Source organism: Sorghum bicolor, chromosome 8 (assembly GCF_000003195.3).
Source record: "Sorghum bicolor cultivar BTx623 chromosome 8, Sorghum_bicolor_NCBIv3, whole genome shotgun sequence".
Classification (NCBI taxonomy): Eukaryota; Viridiplantae; Streptophyta; class Magnoliopsida; order Poales; family Poaceae; genus Sorghum; species Sorghum bicolor.
The window spans coordinates 57,436,513-57,449,674 of NC_012877.2; the positions used below are offsets into that span (position 1 = coordinate 57,436,513).

The following is a 13,162-nucleotide window of genomic DNA, read 5'->3' on the forward strand; positions in this document are numbered from 1 at the left end:
TTTTTAAAAATCTTGATCAAAGTTATAGGAAAAATAACCAATATCTATAATGTCATATAAGTATAGAAATCAAAATAGGTAGCCTCCGTAGAATGAAGTAGGAGGATTTCCGGCGCGTTGCCGCGGGTATGGAGAAGAAATACATATAGGTTATAGTGTTAATCACTAAGAATTAGGAGATGTATATGTATGGTGTTGATAATGCAACAATACATGTGAACAAATGATGTGGTTTGCTTATGTGAATAGCTTGAATGTTAGTTGGATGTGTTAGTGGATGCTGATGTGGACACTTTGCATAGCGAGATAATTGAATGTGCTATGTGCTAATGGGATGTTCTAGTGAATGCTGATGTGGACACTTTGCATGTCAAGAGAAATAGCTAGTGGGGTTTATCTTGATAAGAGATATAGATATAGATTGACGTTGTACATGTCACCTTCCTAATGATTGTTTTTCGACTAATAGGTCATCGATACTTGCCGACATATTTGCATAAGGTTGGAAGTGTGTGCTACATTTTTTTAAGGAGGAACTTTAGGTTAGATTAAGGACGAAAAATGAGTGATGCTTTCAATCAACCCCAAGGTTATAAAGATGCAATTAATGGCTACATTTTCCAATGATACCACCATAACTAGTAGGAACTAACTCAATTTTTATTTATAAAACAATACGGTTATAATGACGCAATATATGTTTACATTTAAGGAGAATTTTTAATATGAAAAATATTTATATTTATGGTTGGAGAAGGCACATATAGGATGTTGCTTCATTATACATTCTTTTGTATTACTATTTCAACTCTGAAATAAGCATAGGATTGCATATGCAAATGATATTTCCATTGACATGCCAAGAAAAACTAGTTCTACAAATCATTGGCTATGCATATTTGAAGTAGCAGAATTTCAAGTTAGTACGGATCGATACTTCCTTTGTGCTAAGCTAATCAATATTTGTACCAATATTTGGAACAAAAAAAATACTAATTTTAGCTGTGCAATTGCGCAGACTATTTTGCTAGTTTAATATAGTAATAGTATTGACTCTGGGTCAACTATGGGTGGATCCAAGCCTAGAGCCAGTAGGCTAGTCGTGGCTCACCGTTCACATGACCTGCTCCATCGGTCTGGAGCTGAGTGAACAAGTTGTCTGGCAGATAGAGAAGATCAACTGGTCGTTTCAGCCTTCCGGGGAGAAAGATGCATGTGCATTCATATTTGTACGTATTTCAATTCTCGAATAGATATTAGATGTATATGCATGTTTCAATCTATATCCTACAACATATAGTGGTTGCTCTCCTTGCCTGGATTAGTTTCAATTCATATATATATATATATATATATATATATATATATATATATATATATATATATATATATATATATATATATATATATATATATATATATATATATATATATATACACACACACACACACACACACACACACACACGACTTGCTCGAACTTCACAATTATATTCTAGTTCTGGGTCAATCATCTTCATCAAACCAGCCTATGTGTAGTCTGTCAATCACTCAAACCTAAGAATTCCGAAATATTTATATGAAGTTTTTATGTTTTATTCAGCAATATTATTTACTGTTTATTTAGTTACCTGCGAGCGATGTGCTCATGTTTTTTGTGAAAACACGACACAGAGGAACAAGACTTTAGACATATTATTTTTCTCAATGCTCATGTAGCACAATTCAATGAGCTGATATGAGAGTTGATCTTCGACCCAAATAGTTTTGCTACTTAAATTTGGTCCTACCCTTGGTCAAATCCTAGGTCTGCCACTCGTCAACTGCTCCAAGAAACTCCTGAACTTGGTTCTCAGAAAAGATATTAAATTTTACAAACGGTGCTCTGCCCAGTGCAGTATATGGTACCAGAAAAGGGAATCCATTGCAGCTAATTAGGGCACGTTTCAAGAATTTTTGAGAGTGCATCATTTGCATTTCCCAAACACTCCTGCAAATTGCAATACTCCATCACAGGCAGCACCAGCCTTTCTAGGCATGGTGTAGACTCGCACCCACTCTGCCCCTTACGCAATGATGATGACAGTCATGATGGCACGCTCGCATCGCCTCTTCTTTCAAACCATCCACCAGCATTTCTCCACAGTAGTCCACACCCCATAAACCTAAACCTAAACCTAAACCCACCATGGCTTTGCCCTAGCTAATCCAGCTGTTACTCACATACTCGGCACAGGCTTCCAGGAGACCGGAATGATGACGACGGCCGCGGCTCCGAGGTGGCCGTGTGGCGGAGGGCCGACAGAATGGAGGCTGCAGCCTGCTGAATTCTTCGCGGCGACCGATGTGCTGCTTTCCCCTCTGAAAAGTTCAGCACTGAATTTTAGCCAGCATGCCCGTGCGATGGAGCATGCATGCCATGCTGTGCTCCCTGATTACTTTATCATTGGCTGCTAGCTAGTACGAGGCCAGTTTAATTAATTTTGGTGTTGTTTATTTTGTCCTCAGAGGTTAATTGTTCTTTTGCTACACTGACTTGTAGCCTGTATGCAGCAAGTCTGCATCAGTGGTGATGTTTTGGATCATTCAGACCAAAAAACAGCTTGAGAAGAAGTGAGCCTCAGCAGAATAACGACAGGGGCAACAGACAGCCAGACATGTTTTTGTCAAGGAGCTCATGCAAATCTGCAACAAAATTCAGTTAACAGGCCGGTGCAGCCAGATAACCATTGCATGTTTTTGACGAATCTTTCTGTTCATCAGAAACAAAAAATCTCAGTAGTGTCGATGAACGAACTTGCAGGAGAGCAGCAGGCAGAGCCGAGAAGGCTACAAGCAGTGCCCCTGGCCCTATTTGTCTTTTGAGTTCAGAAAATGCTGTTCTAGTTGGCGGATATATGCTTTTGAGAAGCTAGCTCCACACCCCACTGCACTCTGCTGGCCAATTGCTTTTGCAGAGGAAACAATCGATGAGCTAGCCGGCCGGCCTCCTTTTCCCGGCCTGAAAATCATGGAGTAATTGGTGGAAAAAAGCCCCCCAAAACTCCTGACGAAAGTAGGCTTTTAGCTTTAGAAGTATGCAAAGGGAGAGGGAGAGGCGACTTTCTCCCCTACCTACAAAGCTTCTACTGTTTTTCAGCAGCCTCACTCACACCTTTTGGGCCTTGTTTGGCCATGATGATGAATGCAGTTTTTGCATTGGAGCTACTGCTTCGTATAAGCAGCAGTTAATTAATTGTAAAGGAGTAGTAAGTCAGAATGATTGAGGAAATACAAGTGGTTCTTTTGCATCTCTTTTCTGTTAGTGGCTAAGTGGGGATTACCTACTAGTATTTCCCCTGCTAGCTAGCTACAAACGTTTGAAATCAAAATCTCTTTTTTTTTTCTTGGCAGATGTTTTACATGCATGCATGAAATTTTCAAGGGAACAAGTAGGCCGGCACTGCTGTGTCAAACGGACAGATGTCTTATCTTATCCATAAAAGGGCTTTTTTGCACTAGGAGGAAGAAGAGAAAGCCGAGAAAGGAGGATGTCTCTCCCTCATCAGTCACCACACTCTCTCTCTTCCATTGTGGGCCTAGAACATTGTACGGTTGCGCCTCCCTCCGCCGGCAAAGCGTGCACCGTTGTCTTGTCCTCCCTCGGACCACCATCTATCCATTCACCCATCCTCTTGCTAATCTAATCACCGTTGCAATGAAGCGTTCACCATAGCTAACAAGGATACGCAACTGCAGTTTGTTTGATGAAGCAACGCCCAACTGCGCATGCATTGTTACAGCAATATCAAATCAGTTTTCTCAGCATTTTGTGCAGCAGACATTGCTGCTTCATGCTTCCTGCCAAAGGGATCTCTGCAACTCTGCATCCATCCATCCAATGAACCAGCCTTTGCTTGCTGCCTTCTCACTTCTCAGCTGACTTGCTCCTCCTGCAAACCTCCAACTCCAGCACAGAGACAAGAACTACAATTGCCCCCTACCCGCTCGCCAAAGATATGGGCTTTGTTTGTTAGATTCATCCATTTTGGATAGATGCATCCAGTTATATATCTACGCAACATTGCAAATGTGGCAATAATGCAGGTAGCACTGAATGAGAGGAGCCGCACGCATTGCTCATATATCCTCGTCCATCATCATCAGCTCATATGCTACTTCCCTTTGCTTGTTTTCAGTGACAAGCTGACAGCTCCCCATCTCACTAGGAATATCTTTCTTACTTGCCTGCACACACACACACATGAGAGAAGGAAACTACATATATGTACTAAACAAACTGCACAAAGCTAGCAATGATCATGGCACTACACATGTACTCTAATACACTGCATCACACATACATACTACTCACAAAGTGTGTGCACTGTTTGAAATGCACTCCTTTGCCTTGTTCGCAGTACCAGTTGCTTTGGGTCCGTCCGTCCGTCCATGCATGCAAGTGGGCCCCTCGCGTGCATGGGGCGACGAGGTAGAAGAAGATTAAACTGGACTCCTGCATGCCTGTCTGCTCTGGAAGGGGCACCTACATGCATGCTTTAGCTTAGCAAGCCAGTCAGAGACACTGACAGTGTGCCATTAGCCAGGGTGCATGCATGCAGCTGCCCGGGCCTCCTCTCCCTCTCTCTCTCTCCCTCTGGCATGCAAAATTTTATCCCTCCCCTAGTAGTGTCTAGTGAACGGAAAGGCATCCTCCATGGGCGTTGGAGGATGTGTTTATAAAATGCGCTCCCCTTGCCTTGCCACCCCAAGGTCGTTTCAGAACCACCACAACACCTGCTCTCTCGCTCCTTGAGCAGCCTTCTCGTGTGTTGTTCCAGTTCCAGTTTCAGCGTCAGCTCGATCGGCACTGAAGAATCTGTTCACCCGGATCGATATAGCCAAAGGCCCAAAGCTCGATCGAGCAAGAAGAGAGAGCGGCTATGGCGACGAGGATGATGATGGACAGGCAGCAGCTCGTGAGGCAATGCGACATGGAGGTCATGAAGATGGCCATGCTCAAGCACGAAGAAACCTTCAGGCAGCAGGTAATAATTAATAAACCACCAAGAAACTTGGGTTCTTCTTCTTCTTCTTCTTCTTCTTCTTCTTCTTCTTCTTCTTCTTCATCACACCGTTGCTTGCTAGCTACTTGTTAATTTCTTTAGTCCTGAAAATGATTGTGTATGTATGAACTGCTACTGATCATCGCCATTGTTCTTTCTTGGCAACCATCGTCCTATCATCAGGTCCACGAGCTGCACCGCCTGTACCGCATCCAGAGGGAGCTGATGAGCGACCTGACCCGAGACGTCGACGCGCCGGCGCTGCTAACCACCACCACCCGCCGGCGCAGCAAGCAGCCACGGCGGGCGCTGAACTTGCAGCTCCCGGCCGACGAGTACATCGTCAGTGCCGACGAGGACCACGACCACGCCGCCGGCACGGAGCTAGAGCTGACGCTCGCCATCGGCGGGCGCTGCTCATCAGCCGCCGGCACTGGCAGCCGTCGCAAGAACCACAGGAGGAGGCAGCGCGACAACGCCGGTAGTGGCGGCTCCTCCTCGCCCTTCGGGTCCGACTGCTCCGGCGCCAGCGTCCTGTCGTCGTCGTCGCCGCCGTCGTCCGCCGAGTACTACTCCGACGACGGGCCGGCGGTGTTCCACGCGCCGCCGCCGCCGCCGCCGCCGCCGTGCCAGAGGGCCGTGGCGTTTGACCTTGGAGAAGGCATGATGATGAGGCAGCACGCGCCGTGGCTGCTGCAGTGCCAGCAGTACCTCAGCCTGAGGATGACATGAAAACCTGCAGCTGCAGCAAGCAGCTCACCGTCCATGTCGATGTCCATCACACTGTACCAGGTTGCGTTGTGTTGTAGAAGAAGCAGTAGCAGCCACTAGTTTTTTATTTATTTATTTTTCTGTTGTTTTTGCCTTTTGTGTGTTTGCTAGGTGGCCAATGGAGTCCGGGGAAGAAGGGTACGGTTGTGTCCTAATCCTGATTCCTGATCCACAGATGTTAATTGATCATGACTAATGAGTGCATCCTGATTGATTAATAATGTTCAGAACTTCAGACTAGTGCGAATTCAGGAGTAATAATATTGCCACTATTTGTTCAAGATTCTTGGTACTCTCAGTTCCACTCGTGTTTGCAAAGGTGGTGACGAAAACAGGGTTTGCAGTAAAAGGTGGTAATAATCAGGCAGTGAAACTGGAAGAGGCAGAGGAACTTACAGCCTACAGCTACATGAAAAAGTGAGAGCACCTAGCGTCCTAGTAGACAGCGTAATTGTGTAAAGGAAAGGGAACACCATTTTTTACAGTGTAAACTGTAAAGTTACAGTTGATGCCCAATAATAGATGTGGTGTTCAAAACATCAAAAATTTAGTTTGGAATCCTGAAATTTTTAGTGGACCACATATTTAGGGAAAAGTAGGGCATCTCTGATGATTGACGTCCTGATTGAATTGTAGCAGAAGCAGAGGATTTTGCATTCGCGCGTGTCAAAAGTAAGAAAAAAAGAGATAGAGCAAGGATTGAGATTACACTTTTTGTGAGACAATTTACAAGTGGCCATTGGATGGTCTGCTGGTGCCAAGGGCAAAAGTGTCAAGATCAATAAAACATGAGCAAATTAAAGTACTCATGTTTATAGTGAATACTCCAAACGTGTTCTGATCAGCAGGCCTGGCTCCTCGTGTTGCTAAAAAAGGACCGAGTGCATATATATTGTAAGGACCATGAGAACTTATTGCGTAACGATCTATGGCTCAAAGATTTATTCAACGATTGCATCTTCTGTTCTAATATGTCTGGGAATTGAACTTTGCATTGTCACTGGACACATGTCGTTCTAACTTGTATGCTTATAAGTTATGAGTCCAGATCACATATGAGATAGGAATGTGCATGAATATATTGTGGAAAGTAAAAAAAAACAACTTATTGAAATAACCCCTTTTTTCTTCAATTAATATTAGGTATGGATACAGCAGCTTAGTTGATTAATAAGTTCGGTCTAAAGCATGGGTGACGACGATGGAAGATGAGATGTGGTGCATGGGAGGTGTGGTGATGGTGAATGAGAAGGTGATAGCGGTGAAGGCTAGACCAATTCTCTGGACGGGGTAGCGTAGCAGAAGATTGGAGCGTGATTGAGTTAGGATGGTGGCGGGAGAAGGTTTTGGCCAAAGTCCATGCGCTAGGAAACCAACAAAATCTTTGAGAGCGCTTATTTTGGAAGTGGCAAAGCACTACCTGTAGCGTAGATTGAGCGTTTGTTGTTTGTTTAGCTGATAAGCCATGTTAGAAAATACTGTTGATTGATTTATTGTGAGAGAAAAACACTGCTGAATGGCTGGCAGATTCAGCTGATAAGCTCAAGCGAACAACGAAAAACCAGAACCAAACACAGGCCTCACACAATCCAACCAATCCAACAGTATTTTCCCGTCGCATTTTTCTGATATATTATATATATACGAAATCCATGGCTATAGCCATATAGCGTCGGTGTGGCCATGATCCGGTGTCTCAGGAAATGGTGGCAAAATGGAATAACAGTAGTAGTATCACATATGCTGGCTAGTGCATGTGTTTTATGCTTTTTCTATCTGGTGGACGTACAATTGCCCTGTTGCCAGCCGCTTGGACAACAATTCTTCAAGATTTGCGGCTTTGAGAAAAATCAAATCTTTGCCGATCGATCAGATCGTGCTGCTCGCCGCAAGATCATCAGCTGAAGCGCAAAGAGGAGATTATATATCTGTTGTTGATGTGCTGACAGTACTCGTCGCACTTTTGTTTGTCCTTCCCCACTCACAATTAAGGCCTTGTTTCGTAGAAAAATTTTAGGACTTGTTTAGTTCACCCCGAAATTCAAAAAGTTTTCAAGATTCTCTGTCACATCAAATCTTGCGTCACATACATAAAACATTAAATATATACGAAAAAAAACTAATTACACAGTTTGTCTGTAAATCGTGAGACGAATCTTTTGATCCTAAATAGTTTAAATAAAAACGAAAATGCTACAATAGAAAAAATCCGAAAATTTTTCGGAACTAAACAAGGCCTTAGTTTTAGATACTGTAACATTTTCGTTTGTATTTGGTAATTATTGTCCCATCATAGACTAATTAGGCTCAAAAGATTTATCTCGCAAATTACAAACGAACTATACAATTAGTTATTTTTTTAATCTATATTTAGTGTTCCATGCATGTGTCGTAAGATTTGATGTGACAGAGAATCTGAAATTTTTTTGGAAACTAAAAAGGCCTAAGAGCATCTCCAACAGTTTTGTATTTGGGGTTTGCATTCTTGTAATTTGTCAAAAATAACAAAATGAGGTATCTAACAATTTTGCATTTAGAGTTTACATTTTGGGCAACTTGGCAAATGAGAGAGCAAACTTGGCATAATTGCCAAGCCGCGGACGGCTTGGCAAAAGCCCGATCATGCGCGTCTCCTGGTCCAACGCGCGATCCAAACTTTTCTTCGCATTATATATGCTCCATTGTTCGCGTCAGAAACCCCCGGCCCTCCACGCGCCGCCGTCCACAGCCGATCAAAGTCGCGAGGGACTCCATCGCGAGCACCGGCTCTCCACGCACCGCCGTCCGCTGCCATTGCAGATGTGGGCTGCCATTGCAAGAGGTGACGACGACAGTGAGGCGACCACATCGTTGCAGCCATGCCTGGACCGCACGCTGCTCCGCGGATGTTCGCCGCCGGCAGTGCGCTTCCAGCACCCCGAATACCCCCGGCAGCATGGTAGCGGCGGCGCGCCGTCGAAGACGACGATGGACGTGCCACTGCCATTCGACACCGCCGTCTTTCCCATTTCCAAGGACCAAGTCGATGCGCTCAAAGGTGCCGCCGCCGGCGCCATCACCGGCGGCAACAAGAAAGTCTCCACTTACAGCGCTGTGGTGGCACATGTGTGGCAGTGCTCATGCAAGGCGAAACGCCTCAGTGGAACGGAGGACTCTCAGATCTACGGGGTGGGTTGCCTGCGCTCGCGCATGTGTCCTCCTCTCCCAAGGGTCTTCTTCGGCAACGCCGTCGCCCTGACATCAACGACGGTCACCAAGGTGAAGGACATCGTCTCGAGCCCACTCAACACCGTCGCCGGCAAGGTCACCGCCGCCGCCGCCGCCGCTCGACCGAGCGACGAGCCGACGAGTACATAGGGTCGCTGGCGGACTATTTGGAGCTCGCCATGAACGACGCTCCGGCCTTGCTCATCAGCTCCGCCATCGCCCATTGCAGTGTTGATGCTGCTGTCTCCATACCCCCTGCGATAAGATCCTACGTGCAAGACAAATTAAATTGATAAAAGAGAAGCAGAGTGACAAGGATGCATGCTTAGAGACATTGGCGGATCCACCACTAGGACGAGCCAGGGCGGCCGCTCTAGGTCCTCAAAGCGTTTATCTGAAACTCTATGAAAATTTTAGATATTAGTACAAAATAAAAAGAGACTCCTAAAGTATAAGGTTGAAGACACCTTAGACGTTTTGGACCATCATGTGTAGTTCATCCCATATAGAAAACCACAGCCCACAAAACGCAATAAGAATATGATCGGGTTTTCTCACGTTTCTCGCGATTCTCGACTTCTGACTTTCTGGCCGTCTCTCTCGCTAATTCAAAAACTTGCGGAACCTAAGAACCTGCGCCGGGCTGTAGGTATCTTCATTTTTTATTTGCCCTTTTCACATAGTTAATTGTTTAAAATTTGATTAAGGATGAATCATCGAATGATTTGGTGAAGTCACTTTAGAACTATTAGTATTAGTATGTATGGCTTCTCTTAATTTAAGGAACAAACTTCTCTAATTTTGACGTGGAAAATATATGCTGAAAACTTTAATATTGGTCAAATTATTATGTTGCCAAAGCAACTTATGGAATTCGTTAACTTATATTACCATTGGTTTGCCAAAATTTTATAGTATAAATCCGCCCTAGGTCATTTTTCGAGCTGGATTCGCCACTGCTTAGAGATTTTGTAGTGAGCTTAGCAAAAGATTAATACTTACACACGGCGGCAAGCTTGGTGAGGTCGAGGAGTGGTGCCACTGCCGCCGCCGTCGTCGTCGTCGCGGGCGCAGCCGAGACGACGGCTTGGACCAGCCGGCCGGGCCGCCTCCTCCTCGCGCACGGTCCGAATCTTTTGAGCCTAGTCAGTCTATGATTGGAAAATATTTAATTTGTCAAATACAAACGAAAGTGCTACAGTGTCGATTTCCCATAATTTTTTGGAACTGAACAAGGCACAAGCATGCTTCGCCACCAAAGGCACATGCTGGAGTTGGTAGGCGTCGGCACGCGGCAGCGGAAGGATGGCGCGCCACGGCCACCACGACGTGTCGTGTCGTGGGCGAAGCTGCATGCCGCTGGTGGTGCGGGGGGCAGCGGCTGCTTCGGGAACGTGACGCGGTATTTCTTTCCTGTCTCGATTTGGATGGAATCCGGTGGCAGCGCTTGAAGCACCTGGACGAGCGACGGCGGCGTCACCAGCGGAGGAAGAAGAAAGCAGCCGCACGCGGCTCGCCAGCGCTTGGGGAAACCCTTCCGACTCATACGAATGAGTCGGTAGATTTTTGTTCTCGTAGAAATCGCTGGGACACGGCTCACGAGATGAATGGAGCATTAAATATAGATGAAAACAAAAAAGTAATAGCACACTTTGCCTGTAAATCGTGAGATGAATCTTTTAAACCTAGTTACTTTATGATTGTACAATGTTTGTCAAATAAAAATAAAAATAAAAATGCTATAGATCTGCGCAGGGGCCCACGAGCCTCCGCATGCACGCCACCAGGGGAGCACGCACTGCGTCAATGGGCCGTGGGGCAACACCCGTGGCCCATCCGCAAAAGGCACTTGCACTTGCCTCTCCACGGTTGACTTGCCTTCTATACTTATTTGTAAAACTAAAACAACAGTTACAGGATAATTTGCGAGACGAATCTTTTGAGTCTAATTAATTAGACACTATTTGTTAAAATAAAAAATACTACACTATTAAATTTTATCATCTCCAGCCAAACACCCCCGTACGTCCACGCGCCAAGCGTGGTGAAAAGATCTACTGAAAACTCACCCAATCCACAACAAAATTCCAAACAACGTGTCGGTTTCACGACCTCAGTGTTCTTTTGTCGCTGCTGGAATTTTGCGTTTATGCTTATTGCTAAACTATGGTCTTGTTTTTTTTTCTAAAATTTTTTAAGATTTCTTGTAATATTGAATCTTTAAACACATGCACGAAGTATTAAATATAGATAAAAAGTAACTAATTATATAATTTATCTATAATTTATTAGATAAATCTTTTGAGACTAGTTAGTCTGTACTAAATAAAAAAAAAAGTGCTATAGTCAAAGCCAATAATTTTAGCGAACTAAAGCAAGGCCTACACCACCTGATGCGCGATCTCGCTTGACAGCTACAGCTACATACGCCAAGCGCGAAATGACACCATTTTTACCCCCTCTCTTAGTCTTGGCCATCACGCTATGCCTTTAATCTTACATAATCCAAAGTTTTTTCCTTCGAGAGAGCGGGAAGCAACAAACAGCGACAGTCACTCGGCTTGCTGCTCACTTGCCTTTGTGCCGGATAACAGGCGTACGGTAGGCACGGCATCTGGAAAAACGGACCGGACCGAGGTGTGCCTGCGACCGGCCCTATCCTGTCTCGGCACGTTGTGGCCAGGCAAACCTATGAATGAATTTCTCAGACGAAATTCGAGGGACAAACTGGTCTCATTACAAGAATAACTGCATCAGTTTTGTCACGAGATATTCAGCAGAAGAAAGTGACCGGTCGAGGGTACCTAATAAAACGCTTCCAACTTTTCACCCTACGACAAAACCCACGGAAATCTAGTGTTTGTTCCGTCAAGAAACGTAGACATTTTTTTTACGAGGAGGAGGATTGCCATTGTTTTTGTTTTTTCATCACATTCTCATTGTTACAAGATCACCATCACCTTAAAAGAAAGGAATATTTTTAAAATGCGTGTCATCTAGTATTACAATTAGCACTCCTTTTTGTACCTTGGGCATACATTTGATTCAATTGATCATCGGGCAATAGGAAGTGAGCTTAGCTCAACTGGTTGGATCAAAGGTGTGGTCATGCATCCAGTTATCCAGATTCTAAATCGATTTGGATGTAGGTGCCTATTTTTTCTACTTAAATAAAAAAAAAACCACCTAGTTACTCCTCTGTGGATCACATTTTTTTTCTTATCATAGGTCAAGTTTATTGAGCTTGAACTTTCCTTTTTGAGGAATTAATAAAATACACCATTGCTTAGATACAAAATAAGAGTTTTTTTCTTTTAAACAACACCACCAATTCCAAATGTATGGAGGAGAGGAAAGAGTAGCTGACTACCTTTTTTTAGAAAGGGTTGGTTTTATTGATACAAAAACTATTACAACCAAGCCCTAATCGGGTACCCCTGGAAGAAAATAAAATTACATATAAGACTACTACAGGAGCATCCAGTGCCCTTCGCCATCACCAACCTTCGTTGCCGCAGGCTGGACCTCCTCCATCTCCTGTAATGAAGAAGATCTAGAATAGTGTTGTTCAAACGTTGAACTTCTCGTACAAATTCTACTTTCACCGGAAATAGACGCAAGCCGCAACACCGGTATACTCCGGTCAGCAAGCAGTAATCCCACAAAAAAGAATCCAAGGACACCTACCCACATACAGGAGCAAGTGGAGTCTTAACCTCCAAGGGAGGGACACAAACTCAGTAAACCCGATGTATTAGAGCAAGGATGATAGTAATAGTAATTAGCTCTTTGCTATTAAGTAATATTTAAAACATGGTCTACATTCTTCTTTCACAAGGTTTTTTAGTTCCTACTTATGCATAAGCTGATTATTATCTTGCAGCCCCGTCCTCTTTAGCCTTTCGTCCACCCACGATTTGTTGTTATATTTAGGTGTTTAATTCTCTGAGCGAAAAGTCTTAGAGTATTATAGTTTTTTTATTTGTATTTGACAATTATTATTTAACCATAGACTAACTAGGCCTAAAAGATTTATTTCACAAATTACAAGTAAACTATATAATTAATTATTTTTTATCTATATTCAATACTCCATACATGTACTGCAAGATTTGATATTGTAAAGAATCTTAAAAAGT

At 43.9% G+C, this 13,162-nt stretch overlaps 2 protein-coding genes across 2 annotated transcripts; both read left to right on the forward strand.

The window, feature by feature from the left end:
• Window positions 4,629–6,051, forward strand: LOC8068141. Its single transcript, XM_002442349.2, has 2 exons — window positions 4,629–5,027; window positions 5,229–6,051. Exons 1-2 carry the CDS (start codon window positions 4,923–4,925, stop codon window positions 5,775–5,777), a joined length of 654 nt encoding a protein of 217 aa, XP_002442394.1. The 5' UTR covers window positions 4,629–4,922; the 3' UTR covers window positions 5,778–6,051.
• LOC110437623 (putrescine hydroxycinnamoyltransferase 1-like) lies at window positions 8,439–9,173 on the forward strand. The gene has a single exon (XM_021466113.1). It carries the CDS (start codon window positions 8,439–8,441, stop codon window positions 9,171–9,173), a length of 735 nt encoding a protein of 244 aa, XP_021321788.1.

What these genes read in the sequence shown, in the direction of transcription:
- LOC8068141 (XM_002442349.2), top strand. Translation starts at nt 4,923, where the DNA reads ATGGCGACGAGGATGATGATGGACAGGCAGCAGCTCGTGAGGCAATGC. An exon ending in AAGAAACCTTCAGGCAGCAG is followed by an intron (nt 5,028 to 5,228) that starts GTAATAATTAAT and finishes TCCTATCATCAG; the next exon opens with GTCCACGAGCTGCACCGCCT.
- LOC110437623 (XM_021466113.1), top strand. Translation starts at nt 8,439, where the DNA reads ATGCGCGTCTCCTGGTCCAACGCGCGATCCAAACTTTTCTTCGCATTA.